At 36.6% G+C, this 20,878-nt stretch overlaps 1 protein-coding gene across 4 annotated transcripts in view; it reads left to right on the top strand.

Moving 5' to 3' along the window:
- The window catches only part of LOC117420529 (bifunctional heparan sulfate N-deacetylase/N-sulfotransferase 4-like), a 264,467-nt gene that overhangs the window by 211,623 nt on the left and 31,966 nt on the right, over positions 1-20,878 (top strand). For all 4 annotated transcript variants that reach the window (XM_059031109.1, XM_059031098.1, XM_059031101.1 and 1 more), the window contains one exon: positions 4,170-4,298. In XM_059031109.1, coding sequence (XP_058887092.1) covers positions 4,170-4,298 — 129 coding nt within the window. The remainder of the gene's footprint in view (positions 1-4,169; positions 4,299-20,878) is intronic.

The raw sequence follows: 20,878 nt of genomic DNA, 5'->3' as shown, positions 1-20,878 counted from the left end.
CTTTAAAAAATTCTGTCATTAAAAAAGATTGCATATGCAGCAATATAACATTTTGAAGCTTTTCATAGCATATGTAAAGCACCCAACCATGGAAGGAAGTTATACTTAAACAGGTCCTGCACATTAATTGTAATTTAATTTCAGAGATTGGTTTTCAAAGCAATAAAAAAACGCACTGCGCTTTAGTGGTTAAGACACTCTGAGTGTCAGTGCTTGTGTGGCTTCAAAAAAGGATATTTATGGACCTGGAGCCTAGGATCTTAAGTAGACAACACTTCAGTGGATTTCATATTGCCTTGTTCTCGGTGCACACCAGAATAGTACAATACCTGTATACAGTAAAGGGATCTGTTTACCTCATGCCATACCCCAGTAATCTAATAACGCACTTGCTTAATGCTTAGTTTGTGTGATATCAAAGAGTTTGAAGTACCTTGGGCTGATTCCTTCAAAAGGCATTCCTCACATACATTAATAGTTTTGTATTTCCTTTTTGGCTTATCTCTATCACAGTATTTAACTCCAGCTGTATATATTGCCCCCTTGGATCATTAACCCCTTTCATGACCAAGCATTTTTCAGTGGGATGCCCCCCCAGGACCAGGCGTTTTTTGGCTATATTTGACTCTTCCTATAAAAATTCACTACAGATATATTTGTTTGACACAATATTTCATTTTTTTTTCTTTTAATGTAAAGTATTTTTTATTATTTATTCTGTTTAGAGACAAATGTATAAAAACGTGTTATTCTATGACCTGAGGGATCTTACATACTTCCTGAAAGTTTTATAGAAAAATATTGATATTTGGGTAAATTACAAGACATTGTTTCACATGAGTGATTGCAATGACATAATACACGTTTATTCTCAGGGTCTTTATAAGCAATAATGGACACTACTCTCCATTATTTTCTCAAAATAAATATTTATAAATAAAATAATAGTTATTTATTCCATTATTATCAGTAATAAGGAAAAAATGTACCTGATAACTTTAGTACATGAAATAGTATCTGCTTATATCCACTCGTTTCTTGATATTTATCAATGTTGTGTGCTGTGTTTGTGTATATATATATATATATATATATATATATATATATATATATATATATATATATATATATATATAAACACATGAGACAATGAATGTTCTAATATAACTATGTCAAAACATCGGATTTACAGCATTTTTACTTGTTTTTCTTACCTTTCTTACAAATTTCTCTGAAGCAGACTATGATGTCTTTTCTCGCCGCTCTTCCAAAGCTTTCTCCACCCTTTAGACACTAAATGCCCCTCTCAGTGACGTCACATGAAAAAAAATAGTATCAGGTAGTGAATGTCAGTCCCTCCCCTATCCAGTGATATGTGTTTCAAGTCTGAACTATAAAGTACAATGGCTCTGCAAGTCATCAAAACGAAGTGCGTTTTTTTATCGTGTTTACACGATCGCGGTCCTAGAAGCCCACTTCACTATGATCGTGTTAACATGATCCCGGTCCTGAAAGGGTTAAACCACCAGATTAGACATGCTGGGACGTCCTTCGTCTACACCTTTACCTTGGTTGTGCAAGCTATACAAAATATTTGCAAACAAATTCCTCCTCATACTGTACATTCACAAGATATTATGCTGAGTGTTTTTTTTTTAGTTTTTTTTTACCGAATCTCAATTTGGAGTCAAACTGACATTCTTTCAAATAACATAACAGAATGACCAGCCTCACTGTTCCAAATTATGCTGATGCTGAGATTAATCTAGGAAAGTAATTTTCAAATGCAGCTGTTTAATTTAAACATACTTATCATTATTATCATCCGTCATTTTTCCAATAGAATACTCAACAAACATTGGTGGAGTACTATGTTTATTTCATGGAGATGGCTGTAGATAACACACTCTCCCCCTTTGTCGAATAACTACAGTACTCGAAGGGATCTATACAAACAAAAATAATTACATATTAAATTCATATTGTCAGCTCTCATTACATTGTTTAACTTACTAAACAAACAAGTTTTGGGAGTATTTGAAAGTTGCTAAGTGGCCTGACAGCATTTTTCTGTCAGACCTATGTGCATTTACATTAATTGACTTTGAAATGATCAAGAGCCAAAGGAGTATGACTTTGAATAAAAGGGAGTCAAAGTATTTCAAACACATTATTGGAAAAGGAGAAAGAGCCCAACACAGTTTAATAAATCTTGAGTGTGGTATGAATGATTTAATGAGTTTTGCATGGAATTGAATTTTAGGGTATAAAGGAGACTAAAGTATTAAATCAAAGCCACGTCCTGGGGATTTCTATTTACCATTTAGAAATCATACAGCTGGTGCCAGCTATTAAAAACTTCCACTGCCTCTGAGTCCCAGCTCTACGCCAATCGAATATTAACATAGTCATCAAAATGCTCAGAGGCTTCAAAGAAAACAAAGAAGTGATAAAAGTTAATCTGGGACATTGTTGTTTCTTTCATTTCTCGTCTACTCTGCTTAAAAACAAAATATGTGTGTGAGTGTAAATGCACCATGTCATAAATGAAGATAAAGGGCTGTTGCTTATTGAGAACTGCATTGAACTAAATATTACAATGAGAAAATGGGCCTGCTGTATCACAATCAAAAATGAAGAAATAAATAATGACCTGAAACTTTCAGAGTTGCTTATTACTAGTTTTGCAAGATTAACAGTTGCAAATTTGGTGTAGCCTTCTGAAATCTTGCCCTGTATGTAAATTCAGTGAAACAGTTGGTTATGATTTGTACTACTTATTCTGTACATTACGCAAGCTTTAACCTGTATTTAAAAAGTACACTTAAATTAGCACTGGGTAGGTAACTGGATATTGATTTGATATGCCCATTAAAACAGGAAAAACTGTGTGGCTGGCATTTTCACTTCCTTAGTTTGTCTTTTTGTACTAATAGAAATGTATTGCAATATTAAACAGCAAACACAAGGCCAGTCTTTTGGTAGTCAGCTTTTGTCCCTTTTTATACATTCTTCATGTGTCAATTTAAGCTTTCTTTATGTGAAAGATTGCATAATGCCATTTAGTTACAGTTGTGGCTTTTTGTGTTTTGAATAAGTCAAGTTTGTCATTTTTGGAACTGAATTAAATTCTAAAGAACAAGTTGCGCAAACAGTACTGCAAATGGCCAGTCTTAGGTATGCATGGAAGGCCACAGATTTTAAACTTTTCTATAAAAATTCCTGAGCCCATATTTCGACATGACTATTTAAAGCAGTTCTAAATGCAAAGCAGATTTTACTGTGCTGTGTAAACACCTCTAGGGTGTGAAAATGTATGTACATTATTGGTGTGATGTTTTTCTGATATGAAAAGCAAGACGCTAACCCCCCTAGAGTATCTTCTGTAGCTGGCATAACTAGTTTTTGTCATCTTCTCTCAAAGGAATCCAAGGCAAAATCCCCAGAAGCTATGACTTCTTTATGCATAATTCTCAGTTTTTTGACTTCCTATTAAATCCGTACAAAGGTCCTCTCTGTTGGGAAAGCAGATGTGTAATGAAAATACAGCTGCGTGGAAAAGGAAAATGGAAGCATGCTCTGGAGGGAAATGGGGAAGAAAGTAGATTCAAGTATGCTGCAGGGAAATTAATGAAAACAATTCTGTCCTTTTCTCAGATCCAAATTTGTAATAACGAAACCAATAAAAATATATTTGGTGGAAATAAAACACAAAACAAATTATTATTGTATCATTAATAGGCAGGTCACATTAGTAGGCAGTTTATTGCTGTTTAAAATACGAATATATATATAAAAAGATATATATATATATATATATATATATATATATATATATATATATATATATATATATATATATAATTAATACAGCCGACTCTTGCTAACTGCTTGTGAGAACTGACCCATAATCCAAACTCCAACCATAAAACAAGAACAGATAAAAACTCAATGTGTGGAGTTTTAAAATGTTCCAAATATAGCAATAGCCTTCTGGGATCTTTTCATAAGATGAGATAGAAATAAGAAAATAATATAAGCCTGTAGAAATGAAAAGACAATAAATAGGATAATCATAATCAATACTAATAACAACAATAATATACAATGATGTTACACATACATCACATGGTATCGAGGTAAACCTGTATTGTTTTGTTTTTAACCAGGTACTTCCCCGTCAGACCTGTGGCTTGTTTACCCACACTATATTCTACAAGGAGTACCCTGGGGGCCCGAAAGAGCTGGACAAAAGCATCAAGGGAGGGGAGCTCTTTCTTACAGTTCTGCTCAATCCGGTAAGGGCTGCAAGCACCTGTCAAATTGGGGTACTGAAATTAATATTAAAAGAATTATCATCCTTATTAATAATCTTTGGGACTCAGTACCTTGTGAGAGACATCATGGATTTGACTTTCCTCATGCTGTTTGGGTGAGCTGCTTGTTGTGTTTAAATGATCTTATGTAGCTTAAGGCATTTCTTTTCTCTAGTAGGAGGGCTATGGGACACAGCAGCTAACCGTAGTCCCGAGGGCTGACCTCCCCCACCTCCACTCCTTATTTAATAGGATTTTCTCAGTTTGCTGAGAAGGGACCAGTCTGCCCAAGACAATTATTTTTTTTCTCTGGCATGGTATTACATTCAGAACTTCTCAACACAAGTTTTTTTTTCCTATAAAATTCACATTGTGACTGAAAAATATAAAAATGAATTACGCTATAGATAAGTAAAGTATAAGTAAAATGCATTTATTTTTTTTTATAAAAAAGAAAGCTTAATGCTACAGGGCAAAAAAAAACCTTCCAGTTGCTGGTATCTGTGGTGTTGAACACAAGGTATGATTTCATAATTGGAAATGAATTGACAGATAGCAAAGGAAGTGATTTAGTACCACAAAGCAAGAGCAGCTTTTAATTAACTAGAGTTGTATTTGAAACATCTTCACATTCAAAAAAAAAGTATAAAAACACAAACAAAAAAACAGTAGGTATTCAACACAATAAAAAAAGCCGCTAATGCTGGGACAAGTATTCAGATATTTGTGAACAGAAATTGCAGTTTAAGGCAAAAAATGATCATACGACTAATAATGCAGTACAACAGGAAGTTTTATCATGTGTTCTCTCTTAAACATTGCCCTCCCTGTCAGGGAGAACCTTTCATATCAAGTGTTTGGTTTCCTGTTCTTGACTGGGAGTGCCACAGGCTCTCTGTTAACCACAACAGCCATGGCTGTGTTGCTGGGAAATGTCTGCTGTGTCTTGAGAACTGCACTCACTGACAGTTCCCCAGGGCTACAGGTGGTGTTCTTCTGTTTTATATGCAAAGGGTATCTTTGTCTGGAAGAAATCATATTGCCTGTGCACTTCTGTTATGTTTCTACATTAAAGGGCATTGCAGTAATACATTTTTTAAACATAAAAATAGAACATTTTAGAGGCTTCCTGAACATGTGCCAAGTTGGAGCAGATCATAGAAGACTGGTATATCTAGATCAGTTTGTTATCATAAATTTGTATGTGTGTGTGTAGGATAAGTTTTAATGCTAGTTGAAACCTGTTCAGCTTGTATGGATCATTTGTTGAAGGACATATCCATTAAGCAACAATGGACCTCCACAAGCAAATATTGTGCCCGACAGCCAAACTGCTGCATTTATATGTGGTCTGGTCTGTTCCATGTGTAAAGTTCTCTGTAAAGTTCCCTTATTGAAATATGACCAATGCTTGAAATTGGAATGCTAGGAGCAGGCTGCTACTTTATTATCTAGGTTATGAAATTAGAAGTTACGTGCATTCCATTAGCTTGACATAGTAAACGGAAATTCTGATTGAGTGTTTTTAAGTTGCCAGTGAGTTTTAAAACTACTTTTGTTAAGAGTGGGGTGTGGAACACATCCAGCTCTGTTGTATTTGTTGAGATGTGATTCTAAAAAGATCAGGTTCCAAGCAACCAGGCTCTTGCTAAATCTGCTATCCAGCTTGTTGCAACCCAATGTCATAGTTCAACTTAGCATTGGTAACACATTGAACAAGGTTGTTGTAAAATACAAGACAAATGGATTACAATACACCTGTTGCTCTTTTGTCCCTCTTTGTTCCCAAGTTCAATGAATAGTCAACTGCACTGCAGGGTGGTTTTCTAAGGGATTGTACTTCTGGAGAAATCAGTCCCCTCTCCAGCAACAGCTACGGCACTGCAATATTAACTGGATTCCCTGCAGCAATGTTATTCTCTAGCCATATGTTCCACATTCACAGTGCCAGTACTATTTTGCTTTGCTCTATTTCTACAAAATAAACTAGTATGAATTTAAAAATATGTTTTAAAACTAACAAAATTATTATTACTGAATTAAACATTATTGCTTAGCTCACAAAGTCAATAATATCATTATAATCAAGCCAGATTTGATTCAGTTTGATATATTTGAAGCTGGAACGTATCCCTGAAATAAAGTAGTAAACATATTTGTTTTTAAATCACTGCTGCACTGCAACATATAAATCCATAATAATATAATTTATTACAGTCAATCCCAGTAAATCAATTTTACATGGCTAAATGATCAGTCTGAAACAGTAGGTAACCACTGTTATTGTCATTCGGACACTTCTCTCAGTACAGGATTATAGCATAGAGCTCATAGATCAGCAGGTGTAAAAAAAGCCATTTGAACAAATAATGTAGGTTGGCATTCAACTTAAAGGTAGAACAAATTGTGTGTACAAAACTAAATAATTTTCTCATCCATGTTTTGTTTCCATTTCATATTGTTATATAAAATCAGTTTGAGCTCAGCAAGATTCATAGCAATATATATATATATATATATATATATATATATATATATATATATATATATATATATATATATTTATTTACAGTGCCGTGAAAAAGTATTTGCCCCCTGTCTGATTTTCTGCATTTTTGCAAATTTTTCACATTGTATTTGGTCAGATTTTTTTGTGGGTTGCAGTAGTATATAGAGGGAGTCTGAGAGAAAAAATGACACCAAAGTGTGGTGCTTCTTTCATTTGTTTGGTGTGCAAGGTAATCAAACATGCAATCTTCAGGTGTGAATAAGTTATTGCCCCCCCTAGTTAACTCAACCCAATTAAAGGGATAATTAGGGTCAGCTGTTTGAGTAGTTTGGTTAACAACCAGGCCTGATTTGGGCCAGCCCTGCCCAATATAAATCTGACTTTGGCCCTTACCATCAGAGTGAAGTTGTCAGCACACAGGTTCTAGAGGCACATAATGCCACGAACAAAAGAAATTCCTGAAGACCTCCGGAAAAAAGTTGTTGATGCCTATCAGTCTGGAAAGGGTTACAAAGCCATTTCTAAGGCTCTGGGGCTCAACCGAACCACAGTCAGAGCCATATTGTCCAAATGGATAAAGTTTGGGACAGTAGTGAATCTTCCCAGGAGTGGCCGTTCTGCCAAAATCTATCCAAAAGCAAGGCGTAAAATCATCCAGGAAGTCACAAAGAACCCTAGAACAACATCCAGGGATCAGCAAACCTCTCTCGCATCAGCTAAGGTCAGTGTTCATGACTCCACCATCAGAAAGACACTGGGCAAAAATTGGATTCATGGCAGAGTAGCAATGTGGAAACCATTGCTCACTAAGAAGAACATGAATGCTCATCTCAAATTTGCCAAAAAGCACCTGGATGATCCTCTAGAGTACTGGAACAATGTTCTATGGACAGATGAGTCAAAAGTGGAACTTTTTGGCCGACATGGGCCCCGTTATGTCTGGTGAAAACCAAACACTGCATTCCACAGTAAGAACCTCATACCAACGGTCAAGCATGGTGATGTTAGAGTCATGGTTTGGGGATGCTTTGCAGCATCAGGACCTGGATGCCTTGCCATCATTGAAGGAGAATTCTACAGGAGAATGTTAGGCCATCCGTCCGTGAGCTGAAGCTGAAGCGCATCTGGGTCATGCAGCAAGACAATGATCTGAAACACACAAGCAAGTCTACATCAGAATGGTTGATGAACAAGAAATTTAAAGTTTTGGAATGGCCTAGTCAAAGTCCAGACCTAAATCCCATTGAGATGTTGTGGCAGGAATTGAAACGAGCAGTTCATGCTCGAAAACCCACAAATGTCACTGAGTTGAAGCAGTTCTGCATGGAGGAATGGGCACTGTGAGAGACTAATTAATAACTACAGGAAGCGTTTGGTTGCAGTTATTGCTGCTAAAGGTGGCGTAACCAGTTATTGAGTCTAAGGGGGCGATTACTTTTTCACACGGGGGCATTGGGTGTTGCATAACTTTCTTTAATAAATAAATGAAATATGTATCACATTTTTGTGTTATTTGTTCACTCAGAGTCCCTTTTATCTAATATCAGGTTTTGGTTGAAGATCTGAGAACATTCAGTGTCAAAAATATGCAAAAATGCAGAAAATCAGACAGGGGGCAAATACTTTTTCCCAGCACTGTATATACTATGTGTATATATATATATATATATATATATATATATATACAGTGGTTTGCAGAAGTATTCACCCCCCTGCAAAGTTTTCACATTTTGTTGGCACCTGAGCGTACTTCACGACGCTTTCAAATTAGACTTTACATGTAGAATCTACACAAACTACTCCACATTGATAAAGTTAAAAAAATGCATATAGAATATAAAAAAGTAGGATTTACAGAGAAAAACAGATTAATCTCAGTTGCATAAGGTCACAAAATTCGTGAAATGGTTTCAGCCTATATGTACTCAAAGTGGTTTAACGTAGGTAATTTCCCTCAGGTATATAAAGACTTTCAAGCTGCAACTCACATAGTGAGCCAACAAAGCAACCATGATGACCAAGGAGCTTTCGAAACAAGTCAGGGATAAAGTGGTAGAGAGGCACAGAGCAGGAGAAGGGTACAAGAAAATTTCAAAGGCGCTGATTATCCCTCTCAGCACAGTGAAGTCCATCATTAAGAAATGGAAGATGTATCATACCACCCAGACACTACCCAGATCAGGTCGCCCTCCCAAACTGAGCAGCCAGGCAAGCAGGAAACTGGTTCGGGATGTCACTCTGAAGCCAACAATGACCTTGAGAAATCTGCAAAGTTCTGTGTCTGAGATGGGAGTCAGTGTTCACACATCAACAATAAGCCAGTCCCTAAACAAAGCTGGCCTGTATGGACGGGTGGCAAGAAAGAAGCCATTACTGAAAAAGCCTCATCTTAAAGCATGTATGGAGTTTGCGACAAAGCATGTAGATGATACTGCAGACATGTGGAAAAAGGTTTTGTGGTCAGATGAGACAAAAATTGAACTTTTCAGTCTAAATTCCAAGCGTTATGTCTGGAGCAAGCCCAACACTGCACATCACCCAGTCAACACCATCCCAACTGTCAAGCATGGTGGTGGCAGCATCATGTTATGGGGATGCTTCTCTTCAGCAGGGACTGGGAAGCTTGTCAGGATAGAGGGGAGAATGGATGGTGCAAAGTACAGGCGAATCCTTGAGGAAAACCTGTTTGAGTCAGCCAAGACTCTGAAACTGGGGAGGAAATTCATATTTCAGCAGGACAATGACCCGAAGCACAAAACCAAAGCCACACTGGAGTGGTTGAACAAAAAGAGAATTAATGTTCTTGAGTGGCCCAGTCAAAGCCCTGACTTTGAATCCAATCGAAAATTTATGGCGAGACTTGAAGATTGCAGTCCATCTACAATCCCCATCAAACTTATCAGAACTGGAGCAATTTTCCCATGAAGAATGGGCAAAAATGTTACCATCCTACTGTGCAAAGCTAGTAGAGACCTATCCAAAAAGACTGATAGCAGTAATTGCTGCAAAAGGTGCTTCTACCAAATACTGACTTAAGGGGCGGAATACTTATGCAACCAGTAAATTTCATTTTGTACGTTTTCTTTGCAAGTTTTGCTGACATTTAATCTCCTCCTCATATAACAGTGTTCAGCTACAGCTTTGAATAAAAAACTACAGCTTTGAATAAAAAAAGGTTTGTTTGAAAAAAATTCAACAAAATGTGACATTATTGGTAGGGGGTGAATACTTCTGCAAACCACGGTCTATATATATATATATATATATATATATATATATATATATAGCTCTGGAAAAAATTAAGAGACCACTGCAAAATTATCAGTTTCTCTGGTTTTACTATTTATAGGTATGTGTTTGGGTAAAATGAACATTTTGTTTTATTCTATAAACTACTGACAACATTTCTCCCAAATTCCAAATAAAAATATTGTCATTTAGAGCATTTATTTGCAGAAAATGACAACTGGTCAAAATAACAAAAAAGATGCAGTGTTGTCAGACCTCGAATAATGCAAAGAAAATAAGTTCATATTCATTTTTAAACAACACAATACTAATGTTTTAATTTAGGAAGAGTTCAGAAATCAGTATTGGTGGAATAACCCTGAATTTCAAGCACAGCTTTCATGCGTCTTGGCATGCTCTCCACAGTCTTTCACATTGATGTTGGGTGACTTTATGCTACTCCTGGCGCAAAAATTCAAGCAGCTCGGCTTTGTTTGATGGCTTGTGACCATCCATCTTCCTCTTGATCACATTCCAGAGGTTTTCAGTGGGGTTCAGGTCTGGAGATTGGGCTGGCCATGACAGGGTCTTGATCTGGTGGTCCTCCATCCACACCTTGATTGACCTGGCTGTGTGGCATGGAGCATTGTCCTACTGGAAAAACCAATCCTCAGAGTTGGGGAACATTGTCAGAGCAGAAGGAAGCAAGTTTTCTTCCAGGACAACCTTGTACTTGGCTTGATTCATGCGTCCTTCACAAAGACAAATCTGCCCGATTCCAGCCTTGCTGAAGCACCCCCAGATGAGTCCAATTTTCAGTTAGACAGAGACCTGGAGAGGCCTACAAGCCACAGTGTCTCACACCCACTGTGAAATGTGGTGGAGGATCGGTGATGATCTGGGGGTGCTTCAGCAAGGCTGGAATCGGGCAGCTTTGGCATGAATCAAGCCAAGTACAAGGTTGTCCTGGATGAAAACTTGCTTCCTTCTGCTCTGACAATGTTCCCCAACTCTGAGGATTGGTTTTTCCAGCAGGACAATGCTCCATGCCACACAGCCAGGTCAATCAAGGTGTGGATGGAGGACCACCAGATCAAGACCCTGTCATGGCCAGCCCAATCTCCAGACCTGTACCCCATTGAAAACCTCTGGAATGTGATCAAGAGGAAGATGGATGGTCACAAGCCATCAAACAAAGCCGAGCTGCTTGAATTCTTGCGCCAAGAGTGGCATAAAGTCACCCAACATCAATGTGAAAGACTGGTGGAGAGCATGCCAAGACGCATGAAAGCTGTGCTTGAAAATCAGGGTTATTCCACCAAATATTGATTTCTGAACTCTTCCCAAGTTAAAACATTAGTATTGTGTTGTTTAAAAATGAATATGAACTTATTTTCTTTGCATTATTCGAGGTCTCACAACACTGCATCTTTTTTGTTATTTTGACCAGTTGTCATTTTCTGCAAATAAATGCTCTAAATGACAATATTTTTATTTGGAATTTGGGAGAAAGGTTGTCAGTAGTTTATAGAATAAAACAAAAATGTTCATTTTACCCAAACACATACCTATAAATAGTAAAACCAGAGAAACTGATAATTTTGCAGTGGTCTCTTAATTTTTTCCAGAGCTGTATATATATATATATATATATATATATATATATAGACACAAAAAAAAACATTAAAGATGCTTCTAGTTAGATGCTTTAAAGATGCTTCTGTGGGCTTTTTGCACCATCTGTGTGAGTAGAAAAGTGAGACTAATTTGATTATTATCTGTGCAAGCTTCCCTGTTGACAATTGTGTTGTGATGTGCTAGTTGAGTTAAGTCATGCTACTAATGAGATGAATTGAGTCTGATGGGTTTTTCTCATTACAGAGAAGCTTGCACAGGTGTTTAAGGTGAGACTAATCAAAGTAGTCTCACTCGCTTACCTTTAGTCTCACATTGATGATGCAAAAAGCCCTACTGAAAGATATGCAATGTATTGTACACTACCTCATAGATTGCTGGGACTAATCCTGTACTTACTGCAAGATTACATTATATCTGGTGGATATTTATTTTTAATACCTTGTTAAGTGTATGATAAGACTTTTCCAAGTATTTATTTTCTAGGCTGGAGTACAATTAAATACAATTTACTGTATATAAATAAATGGATTAATTCAAAAAAATATCTATCTATCTATCTATCTATATATATATATATATATATATATATATATATATATATATATATAATACTCTCCCTTTAAAAAATGATACTTTTGACAAATATGTGCCTAGATTGTATTTCTACAATTAATAAAAGGTTAAGTTAAAGCCAAGCGTTTTATTCTTCCAAAAGCTAACAGTTCCATTCATAATGCCAAATAAAAAAAAAAATAATGTTGCTGCTATGTTAATGCAACCAGTAAAATGCATCTTGCTTTTCTATTTCACCCCATGTCTTAATGTAATACATTATTCAAACTTTTTGACATCACAGAATGTTGCTTATTAGCTGTGACTGATGAAAGTAAATCTGCTTTTCAAAACTGCTCAGATGTTTATGTATTGGGGACCAATAGCCAAAATGCTGACAAATGTCATCAATACAAAAAAATAGATAAAGAATGAAAGATAAATAACCTCAACCTTATTCTTCAGTGACATCTGTCAGTATTGTGTCATAAAATATATTTTTTAATCTCAGCTCAGGGCTATATTCATAATACTTATAGCCATAGGTACTGTATGGCCAGCTTAGTTTTGCTATGAAATATGACCTTCCCATTGGATACATTCTGACCAAAGGTTATCTCAGACTAAACCCAAACAGCTCGGGTCAAAACAGATAAATCTATGTGACAATGGACAGGTAGTGATCTACTATGATATATACATACATTTTAATTCATTAAGTTTACTGCAATAGTGGGAATAAAGTTTCCTTGTGGAAAAAATGACTATTTATTAGGGCTATCAAGCGATTAAAAAAATTAATCACGATTAATCTCACAATTAAAAAATTAATCACGATTAATCTCACAATTAAAAATTAATCGCGATTAATCTCACGGTTAAAAAAAATTAATCTTAGTTAATCTCGGTTTTAATCACATATTAAATTGTTACAATTACTACATCCTTCTAATTTAAATTTATTTTATTACTGATGCTATTGTTTTTATTATCCTTAACTGTTAATAAAATTGTTTAAAATGTATTTATTTATGTATTTATTTAACCAGGAAATTTACCCATTGAGACCACCACTAAAATTTACTAGGGGCAATAATTTAGAAATTACAAATACAACCAACACAATAAAATGTGCGGTTCAAGCTTGATCAGCAGCATACAGAGATCAGAAAACATAATACATAGGATATCTATTTTTAAATGTGATTGGGAACTGAAATATATATTTTTTTTTAATAAAATTATAAATATGTAGCTATAGTAAGCACTTCTAGGAAATGAACTGTTGATTGTGAAGAGAACATAAAAAAAAACTGTCATCAATATCCAAAAACTGCAAACTAACAATTGTTAGGCTTTACATACTACAAGCAAAAAAAAAATAAGGAGCAACACAGCCTAACTCATTTAACTGTTATTGTCTGTAGCAAAAGAGCTGCTAGTGTATTTTGAGAGATGAAGGCGTGTTCAGCATGCAGCAGACTAGATGTACCGTGTTTGATACTGGAACTCACTTTGACAGTAGACAAGTAAGCGTCTTTCTGTTCACTGAGCTGTCAAAAAAAAAAAAAAAAAGAAAAATCCCATTCATTTTTAGTGCTTCGCTCCATTAAGCGGTTCAGTGACTAACTTTCTATTTAAACAATAACTGCACTCAGACACTCAATACAATGTTGCTGCAGCCGGGACTGAAGTACGGTGTGCTGAAAGGCTCAAAATACAGCAGTGTGATTAATGAGCGTTAAAATAATTAATCTCCAAAAACATTTACGCGTTAATCGCAGAAGTTAACTGCGATTAATTGACAGCCCTACTATTTATACTTTTAAGCATGCACTCATTTGGGGCTGAATATGTATAAAGGAAAACTACATGGCAACATGGACTCAGCAAATGTGATGGTGTGGTACACCAGTAATTTAGAACCTCACAAACATGAGGTTTATTGTATATTTAGAAAAATTGCTGGCGATTTAGTGGTTGGGAATCGTCTTACTTTCCATAGATTTTTTAAGTGTTCTGTGAAATGTAATCTATTTGATGAAGAAAAGATGATCCTGTGTTTCATTGTGGTTATTAATAGACAACAGCAGCCAAGGTCACACATTCTGTGGGGGCTAGAGACAGCTCATTAGCTCATTAGGCATAATAATATGAATGAAAACATTGTATTGTGCAAAACAGTTGTAAACTCTTGGTCAGATAGACCATTGTTACTAGCTTTAACAGTTTTAGTTTGCTACAGTATGTAAATGTATGTTATAACTACCAAATAAATAACATTCCCCTATGGATATATGTAGACACACATGCCTGCATGTCTCAAAGACCCACTTTCTAAATAAAAAAAAAAGTATTTCTCAGAAAAGCTTTCAAAATGTTAAAAGTAAAGACCGGTCTTTGGGTGCAGTACTGACTGGCAAAACAAACACATACATACACGCCTATGCTACCAAGTGGGGACTATGATTCTCCACTAGCCAAGTGGGCATCATGACTTCCCAACATTTTCTTTAAACAAAAATATATATATATATATATATATATATATATATATATATATATATATATATAAATTATGCTTTAAGCTGAACATTGATATTTGTTTAAATTTTAAAAAATATATTTAAAAAATAAACAACCAAGTGGGGACTTAAACCACGTTTAACCTACGAAGTTGGGACCTGCAGCCTGCAGTAGGACTGGGTCTGAGCCTGCAGCCACTCTGAGTCCTGCTGTTCATAACCATTACACAGACATTTTTTAGGTCTTCCTCTTTCTTACAATTCAGCATTCTGGTTTACACACACACATTTTGCAGGCTTGGCCCTTGATTTGTGTTGAACCTTTTGAAGGCTAATGGGCACTGGGCTTTCCTTTTTATATTAATGTTTGGTCTTTTTCCTTCCTCTAGGCAGACTGCCTTTGCTTAAACAAAGGTTTATAAAACAATGGCTGCCGGTTTACCTTGTATACTTTGTGATTTTGTCTTGTAACTCTATTAGCTGCAGTTCTGTTCTTAATGATGTTTCGAAATCAATTAGGCCTCTCATAACCGGAGGACTTCCATTATTTAAAAAGGTTTGCATAAGTATGCCGGAGATGTAACTTGGTATTACGTATAGTTATTTGTAATTTGTAATTGAATAGCTAAGAGTATGTTTAATTACATTATGAGTGTATAGAATGTGATATCTGGTTTGTGTTCAGTTCAATTAAAGCAAATATAAGACAGTTATGGATAACAGGTTATATAGATATGTATATACAGTATATATATTTACAATAAGTGTGGGTATAGCTAGTGTTGGATACATTTTTGTTAGCATATTTTTAAAGAGGAGGCTATTATCTATTGAGAGGAACAGTAGTTCCTCGCGCCAAGTTATCTATCAGCGAGAACTGCCACTCTCTATACAGCAAGTATAGTTTACGTGTTTTCAGGGTATTAGCGCAGCAAAAGTAAATCAGCCAAAAGCACTATTTCACTTTTAATTTGTAGTTCCCAACACTTAGGTGAAATGTTGAAAAAAAAAGTCAATACCTGTGTCACAAGGATGGTTTGAGCGGTGACCTCAGAACCAGGAAGTAATGGACACAGTGAGAGTGGGTTACAGGTGAAGCTGAGTGCAATGGTGCCCAGCATTTATTAAATAATAAAGAATGTATATAAACAAACACAGCACAAAACAAACGGCACAAGGGCCAAAACAAAATAGAGAAAAACACGGAACAAAAGTATAAACAAGTATATATTACTATAGCAGTTGTTATATAGCTTATTCACAGACTCACATCTTTGTCTCTCCTCTGACACTCTTCCCCGTGCAGCCCAACTGCAGGTCTTTTTATATTATGGCCGAGGGGTTAACTAGCCATTAATTATCTTAGTACCCCTCGGCCATAGTCTGCACGAGTTTAATAAGGATGCGTGACTGTCAGCTAGTTAAATACTGATCAGTCACACACTCCCACGAGAGTTGGCTACACAAATACAAAATACAAACAGACACAAATAATAACAGTAATGGCAGACAGCTTTTCGTCCAACCTGTAAATAATGATAGATTATAATACCGGCTTTTCACCAGTCATACATTTACAATAAATCATAATACACAATACACACAGTAACAAGTAAGAGAAATAAGTTGCCAAAGTAAGGTAAATATGTCCTTCTCCTTTTTCTCCTGTTTTTTTGCAGATGTTTGCAGACCCCAGGCACTCTTATATACTACAGAACACATTTATTTTGACATCTGTATCATTTATATTAAACGATATATTGCTATTTTAAACTGGACTAGTCGCACACATCGCACGCCAGTCGATGACTTCTGGTATTGTGGCTCCGCCCCCTTTCTGGATGGCTTACTTCCAACTTTCCCTGGAATGAATTGCCAATCCAACCACTCTGGGGCACACTGTTCCTGTTGTACAGTGCCCTCACAGGTCGGGAGGGAGATTTATGACTTGGATTCACTCGCTGTCTGTCACAGTAGCCTATATATTTGGTAAAAGTAAAACATAAATAAATACATTAATAAATATTGAAATTATCCCATGTAGATTACAGTTCAGATGCAAAAAAATTGTGCTACTGCGTCAACCAAATGGCAGCCTGGCGCATTTTTTGGAAAAACCTTTCAAAATCTTCTTCTTGGGAACTGGTCAACCGATTGATCTGAACATTGACTTTGCATATGTCATCAGTAACCAAACCCGCTTCAAGTTTGCGAAGCAGAAGTTGCTGCGATAAATTTTACTATCAAAATGGCTGCCAAATTCACCAAAACATGCCCAAACATCAAACTGCTTCCATTTGAAAACTGTTTAACTCCTAACTTGGTAGGCGTCATCCTCGGGACAATGGAATTCAAATATGGCAAAATGGTGTTCTTTCAGCAAGACCTACGTTTCTTTCTTAAATTTAAAACCGCTTCATTTGAACACTGTTTAGTTGATTAACTCCAAAGTTGACAAGCATCATTCCTGTGTCAATACAATTGACATTTTCAAAAATGGTGTTTGTGTGTAAAGCAAGATAGCTGCCTGACTGACTTGGTTCTTTAAAAACCTTTCAAAATCTTCGATCAAATGTAAAACTAGCTTATAACTCCTTACAAAGTGCAGATAGGTTAATGGTTACTATGGAACACATATAGGAAACCATATGTGCTCTATCCAAAAATCACTTTGCCTGCAACCTTTGACCTCTCCTTGTTAAAATGTAAAACTAGCTTATAACTCCTTATAGAGTGTATATAGGTTAATGGTTACTATAAAACACAGATAAGAAGCCATATGTGCTGTATCCAAAAATCACCTTGCCTGTGACCTTTGACCTCTCTAAGGTCAAATGTAAAACTAGCTTATAACTCCCTACAGTGCACATAGGGTTATGGATACTATACAACATATTTAGGAACCTATATATGCTCTATTCAAAAATTACCTTGATCATGACCTTTGACCTCTCCTTAAGGTTAAATGTAAAATTGGTTTATAACTCCTTACAGTGTGCTAGTGCTACATACAGTGCCTTGCATAAGTATTCACCCCCCTTGGACTTTTCCACATTCTGTAGTGTTACAACCTGGAATTAAAATGGATGGATTTTTACCATTTGATTTACACAACATACTTAACACTTTGAAGGTGCAATTTTTTTTTTATTGTGACACAAAAGTTAATTAAACAAAAAAAAAGACATTTGTTGGTTGCATAAGTATTCACCCCCCTGAGTCAATACTTGGTAGAAGCACCTTTGGCAGCAATTATAGCTGTGAGTATTTTTGGGTAAGTCTCTACCAGCTTTGCACATCTGGATCCTGCAATTTTTGCCCATTCTTCTTGGCAAAATTGCTCAAGGTCTGTCAAGTTGGATGGGGACCATTGGTGAACAGCAATTTTCAAGTCTTGCCACAGATTCTCAATCGGATTGAGGTCTGGGCTTTGACTGGGCCATTCTAAGACATTCAGGTTTTTGTTTTTGGTCATTGTCCTGCTGGAAGGTGAACCTCCGCCCCAGTCCCAGGTCTCTTGCAGACTGAAACAGGTTTCCCTCTAGAATTTCCCTGTATTTGGCTCCATCCATCTTGCCCTCAATCCTGACCAGTTTCCCAGTCCCTGCCGATGAAAAGCATCCCCATAACATGATGCTACCACCACCATGCTTCACCGTGGGGATGGTGTTCTCAGGGTGATGAGCAGTGTTGGCTTTGCGCCACACATAGCGTTTTGCGCTAAGGCCAAAAAGTTCAATGTTGGTCTCATCAGACCAACATTTTTCCACATGTTTGCTGTGTCTCCCACATGCCTTTTGGCAAAATCCAAACGGGATTTGATATGGGTTTTTTTCAGCAATGGCTTTCTTCTCGCCACTCTTCCATAAAGCCAAGCTTTGTGGAGCGTCCGGGTTATAGTTGTCCCATGGACGGTTTCTCCCATCTCAGCTGTGGATCTCTCCAGCTCCTTCAGTTACCATTGGCCTCTTGGTTGCTTCTCTGGCTAATGCCCTCCTTACCTGGTCACTGAGTTTTGGTGGACGGCCTTCTCTAGGCAGAGTCGTGGTTGTGCCATATTCTTTCCATTTTTTAATAATGGATTTAACAGTGCTCCAGGGGATGTTCAAAGTTTGGGATATTTTTTTATAACCCAACCCTGATTGGTGCTTCTCCAGAACTTTATCCCAAACTTGTTTTGTTAGCTCCTTGGTCTTCATGATGCTGTTTTTTTAGCTATGCTCTCTAACAAACTCTGGGGCCTTCCAGAAACAGGTGTATTTAATCTGAGATCATGACACTTTAATTGCACACAGGTGGACTCCATTCAACTAATTATGTGACTTCTGAAGGCAATTGGTTGCACCAGAGCTTATTTAGGGGTGTCACAGCAAAGGGGGTGGATACTTATGAAATCAAGTCTTTTCAGTTTTTTATTTGTAAATGATTTTGAAAAATATGTAGACTGTTTTCCCCACTTCGACATTATGGACTATTTTGTGTAGATCAGTGACAAAAAATCCTAATTAAATCCATTTTAATTCCAGGTTGTAACACTACAAAATGTGGAAAAGTCCAAGGGGGGTGAATACTTATGCAAGGCACTGTAAGCAAGTGTAAAAGCAAGTAAAATCAAGTAAAACTGTTTTATATGTACACCCACAATAATTGACTTTGGTCTTCATACATCTATGAGGTCTCTCTTATGTGAACTTATAAATAAGAACAGTACTCTTATAAATGGCATGAAAATAGCTGCTTTCACTCAACATGTAATCCCTTGTGGGACTATATACTGTACATATAAGCAAGAACATTTTTTTAGGTCATGTCAGGATATAAACCATTTTAAACAGACTGAGTTGAGTAATTGGATTGGTTCTGGCATGAGCAGGGCCCCAGTGTAGCGCATAAAAGGGCAACTCTAGTCCAAGAAGCATTAACAGTCACTGAATGGTATGTTTTTACATTAAGCAGCCATCGACAAAATGGATCTAGCCATGCTACAGCAGGAATTCAATAGGAAAGGCCATTAGTCACCAAACCAATGCAAAAGAATGAACTAATTGTAGGGGGCACTCCCAGACAAATCATTAAAGCAGTTAGAAAATTTTTTTGTTGCTGGCTGGCTGTCAAATGAGGGGAAAAGCAGCTGGATGAATATAGTCAGATTGGATTTTCAGGACACAGGGTGACAGTTTCAAAACCAGGACTGGGAGGCAAACACTATATTTTTATCCAGGCAAATCCGACTGGCGTCAAGTTATCAGCTGCTGGAAAAGCTCTGAATTTTTGAAAAAAAAACTCCATCCCAATTTGAGAGTTTACTTCAGGTTGTCTTCTATCAGAGCTCCTCTGGGAAGGAAAATGTAGACAATGCATGTGGCTAAACCAAGAAAAAGCACAAGCAGACAGCATCAGTGCAAGAGGAAGCTTATGCCTCTCCCAGAAGTATAATCGGTTATGTAATGCTGAATGAAGAACCATATAATGAGGAAAGATATGTGCTGCACAGTAGACTTTAACACTGCAAGAATAAAAAAAGAAAATAGCACAAGGCACCACCTGAAATTGAAACTGAACATTTCAAACCTAAATCCTTGGGTGCAAAATCAACCAAAACCCTGGACATCACCTTTCCTATTTTATACCATAGATTCTATGCATGCAATTTATTATATTGTCATTCTTTGTAGGTCTGCATTTTTTTGTTGTGCGTTATCCCAACTAAACTTGCTGTTTTTTCAGTTTTTGTATTTCTTGCTGAACAAGTACAAGTTGTCCTCTTGAGCAATAAGAGCTGTTGGAAATGGTTTAGAGTAGTGGGACTTGCTTGTGGCTTGTGGTCCAGCCATTCCTTTATTAGTACTCTATAATTATGTGGCATACATATAATAATATAATAATTAGTGGCTAACTACATTTCCTGCTCTTACATAGTTACTACTTGTAGTATGTGTTTAATCAGATGGAACTGGCTTGTGCCTTGCTGTTACTCTGTAATTAGGTGAGCTAAAAAAATAATTTGTTCAAAGGGCCATTTTACATGCATGTATGAAGAAGCAAGGACCACTGTTTTTTACCCAGGTGTTACAAAGTGTTACCCCTTAGTTATTGAATTGTGCAGTACA

This window comes from Acipenser ruthenus, chromosome 1 (assembly GCF_902713425.1).
Source record: "Acipenser ruthenus chromosome 1, fAciRut3.2 maternal haplotype, whole genome shotgun sequence".
In the NCBI taxonomy this organism is placed as follows: Eukaryota; Metazoa; Chordata; class Actinopteri; order Acipenseriformes; family Acipenseridae; genus Acipenser; species Acipenser ruthenus.
Note: the sequence above shows the minus strand (reverse complement) of the source record. Positions and strands in the feature narration are given on the sequence as shown.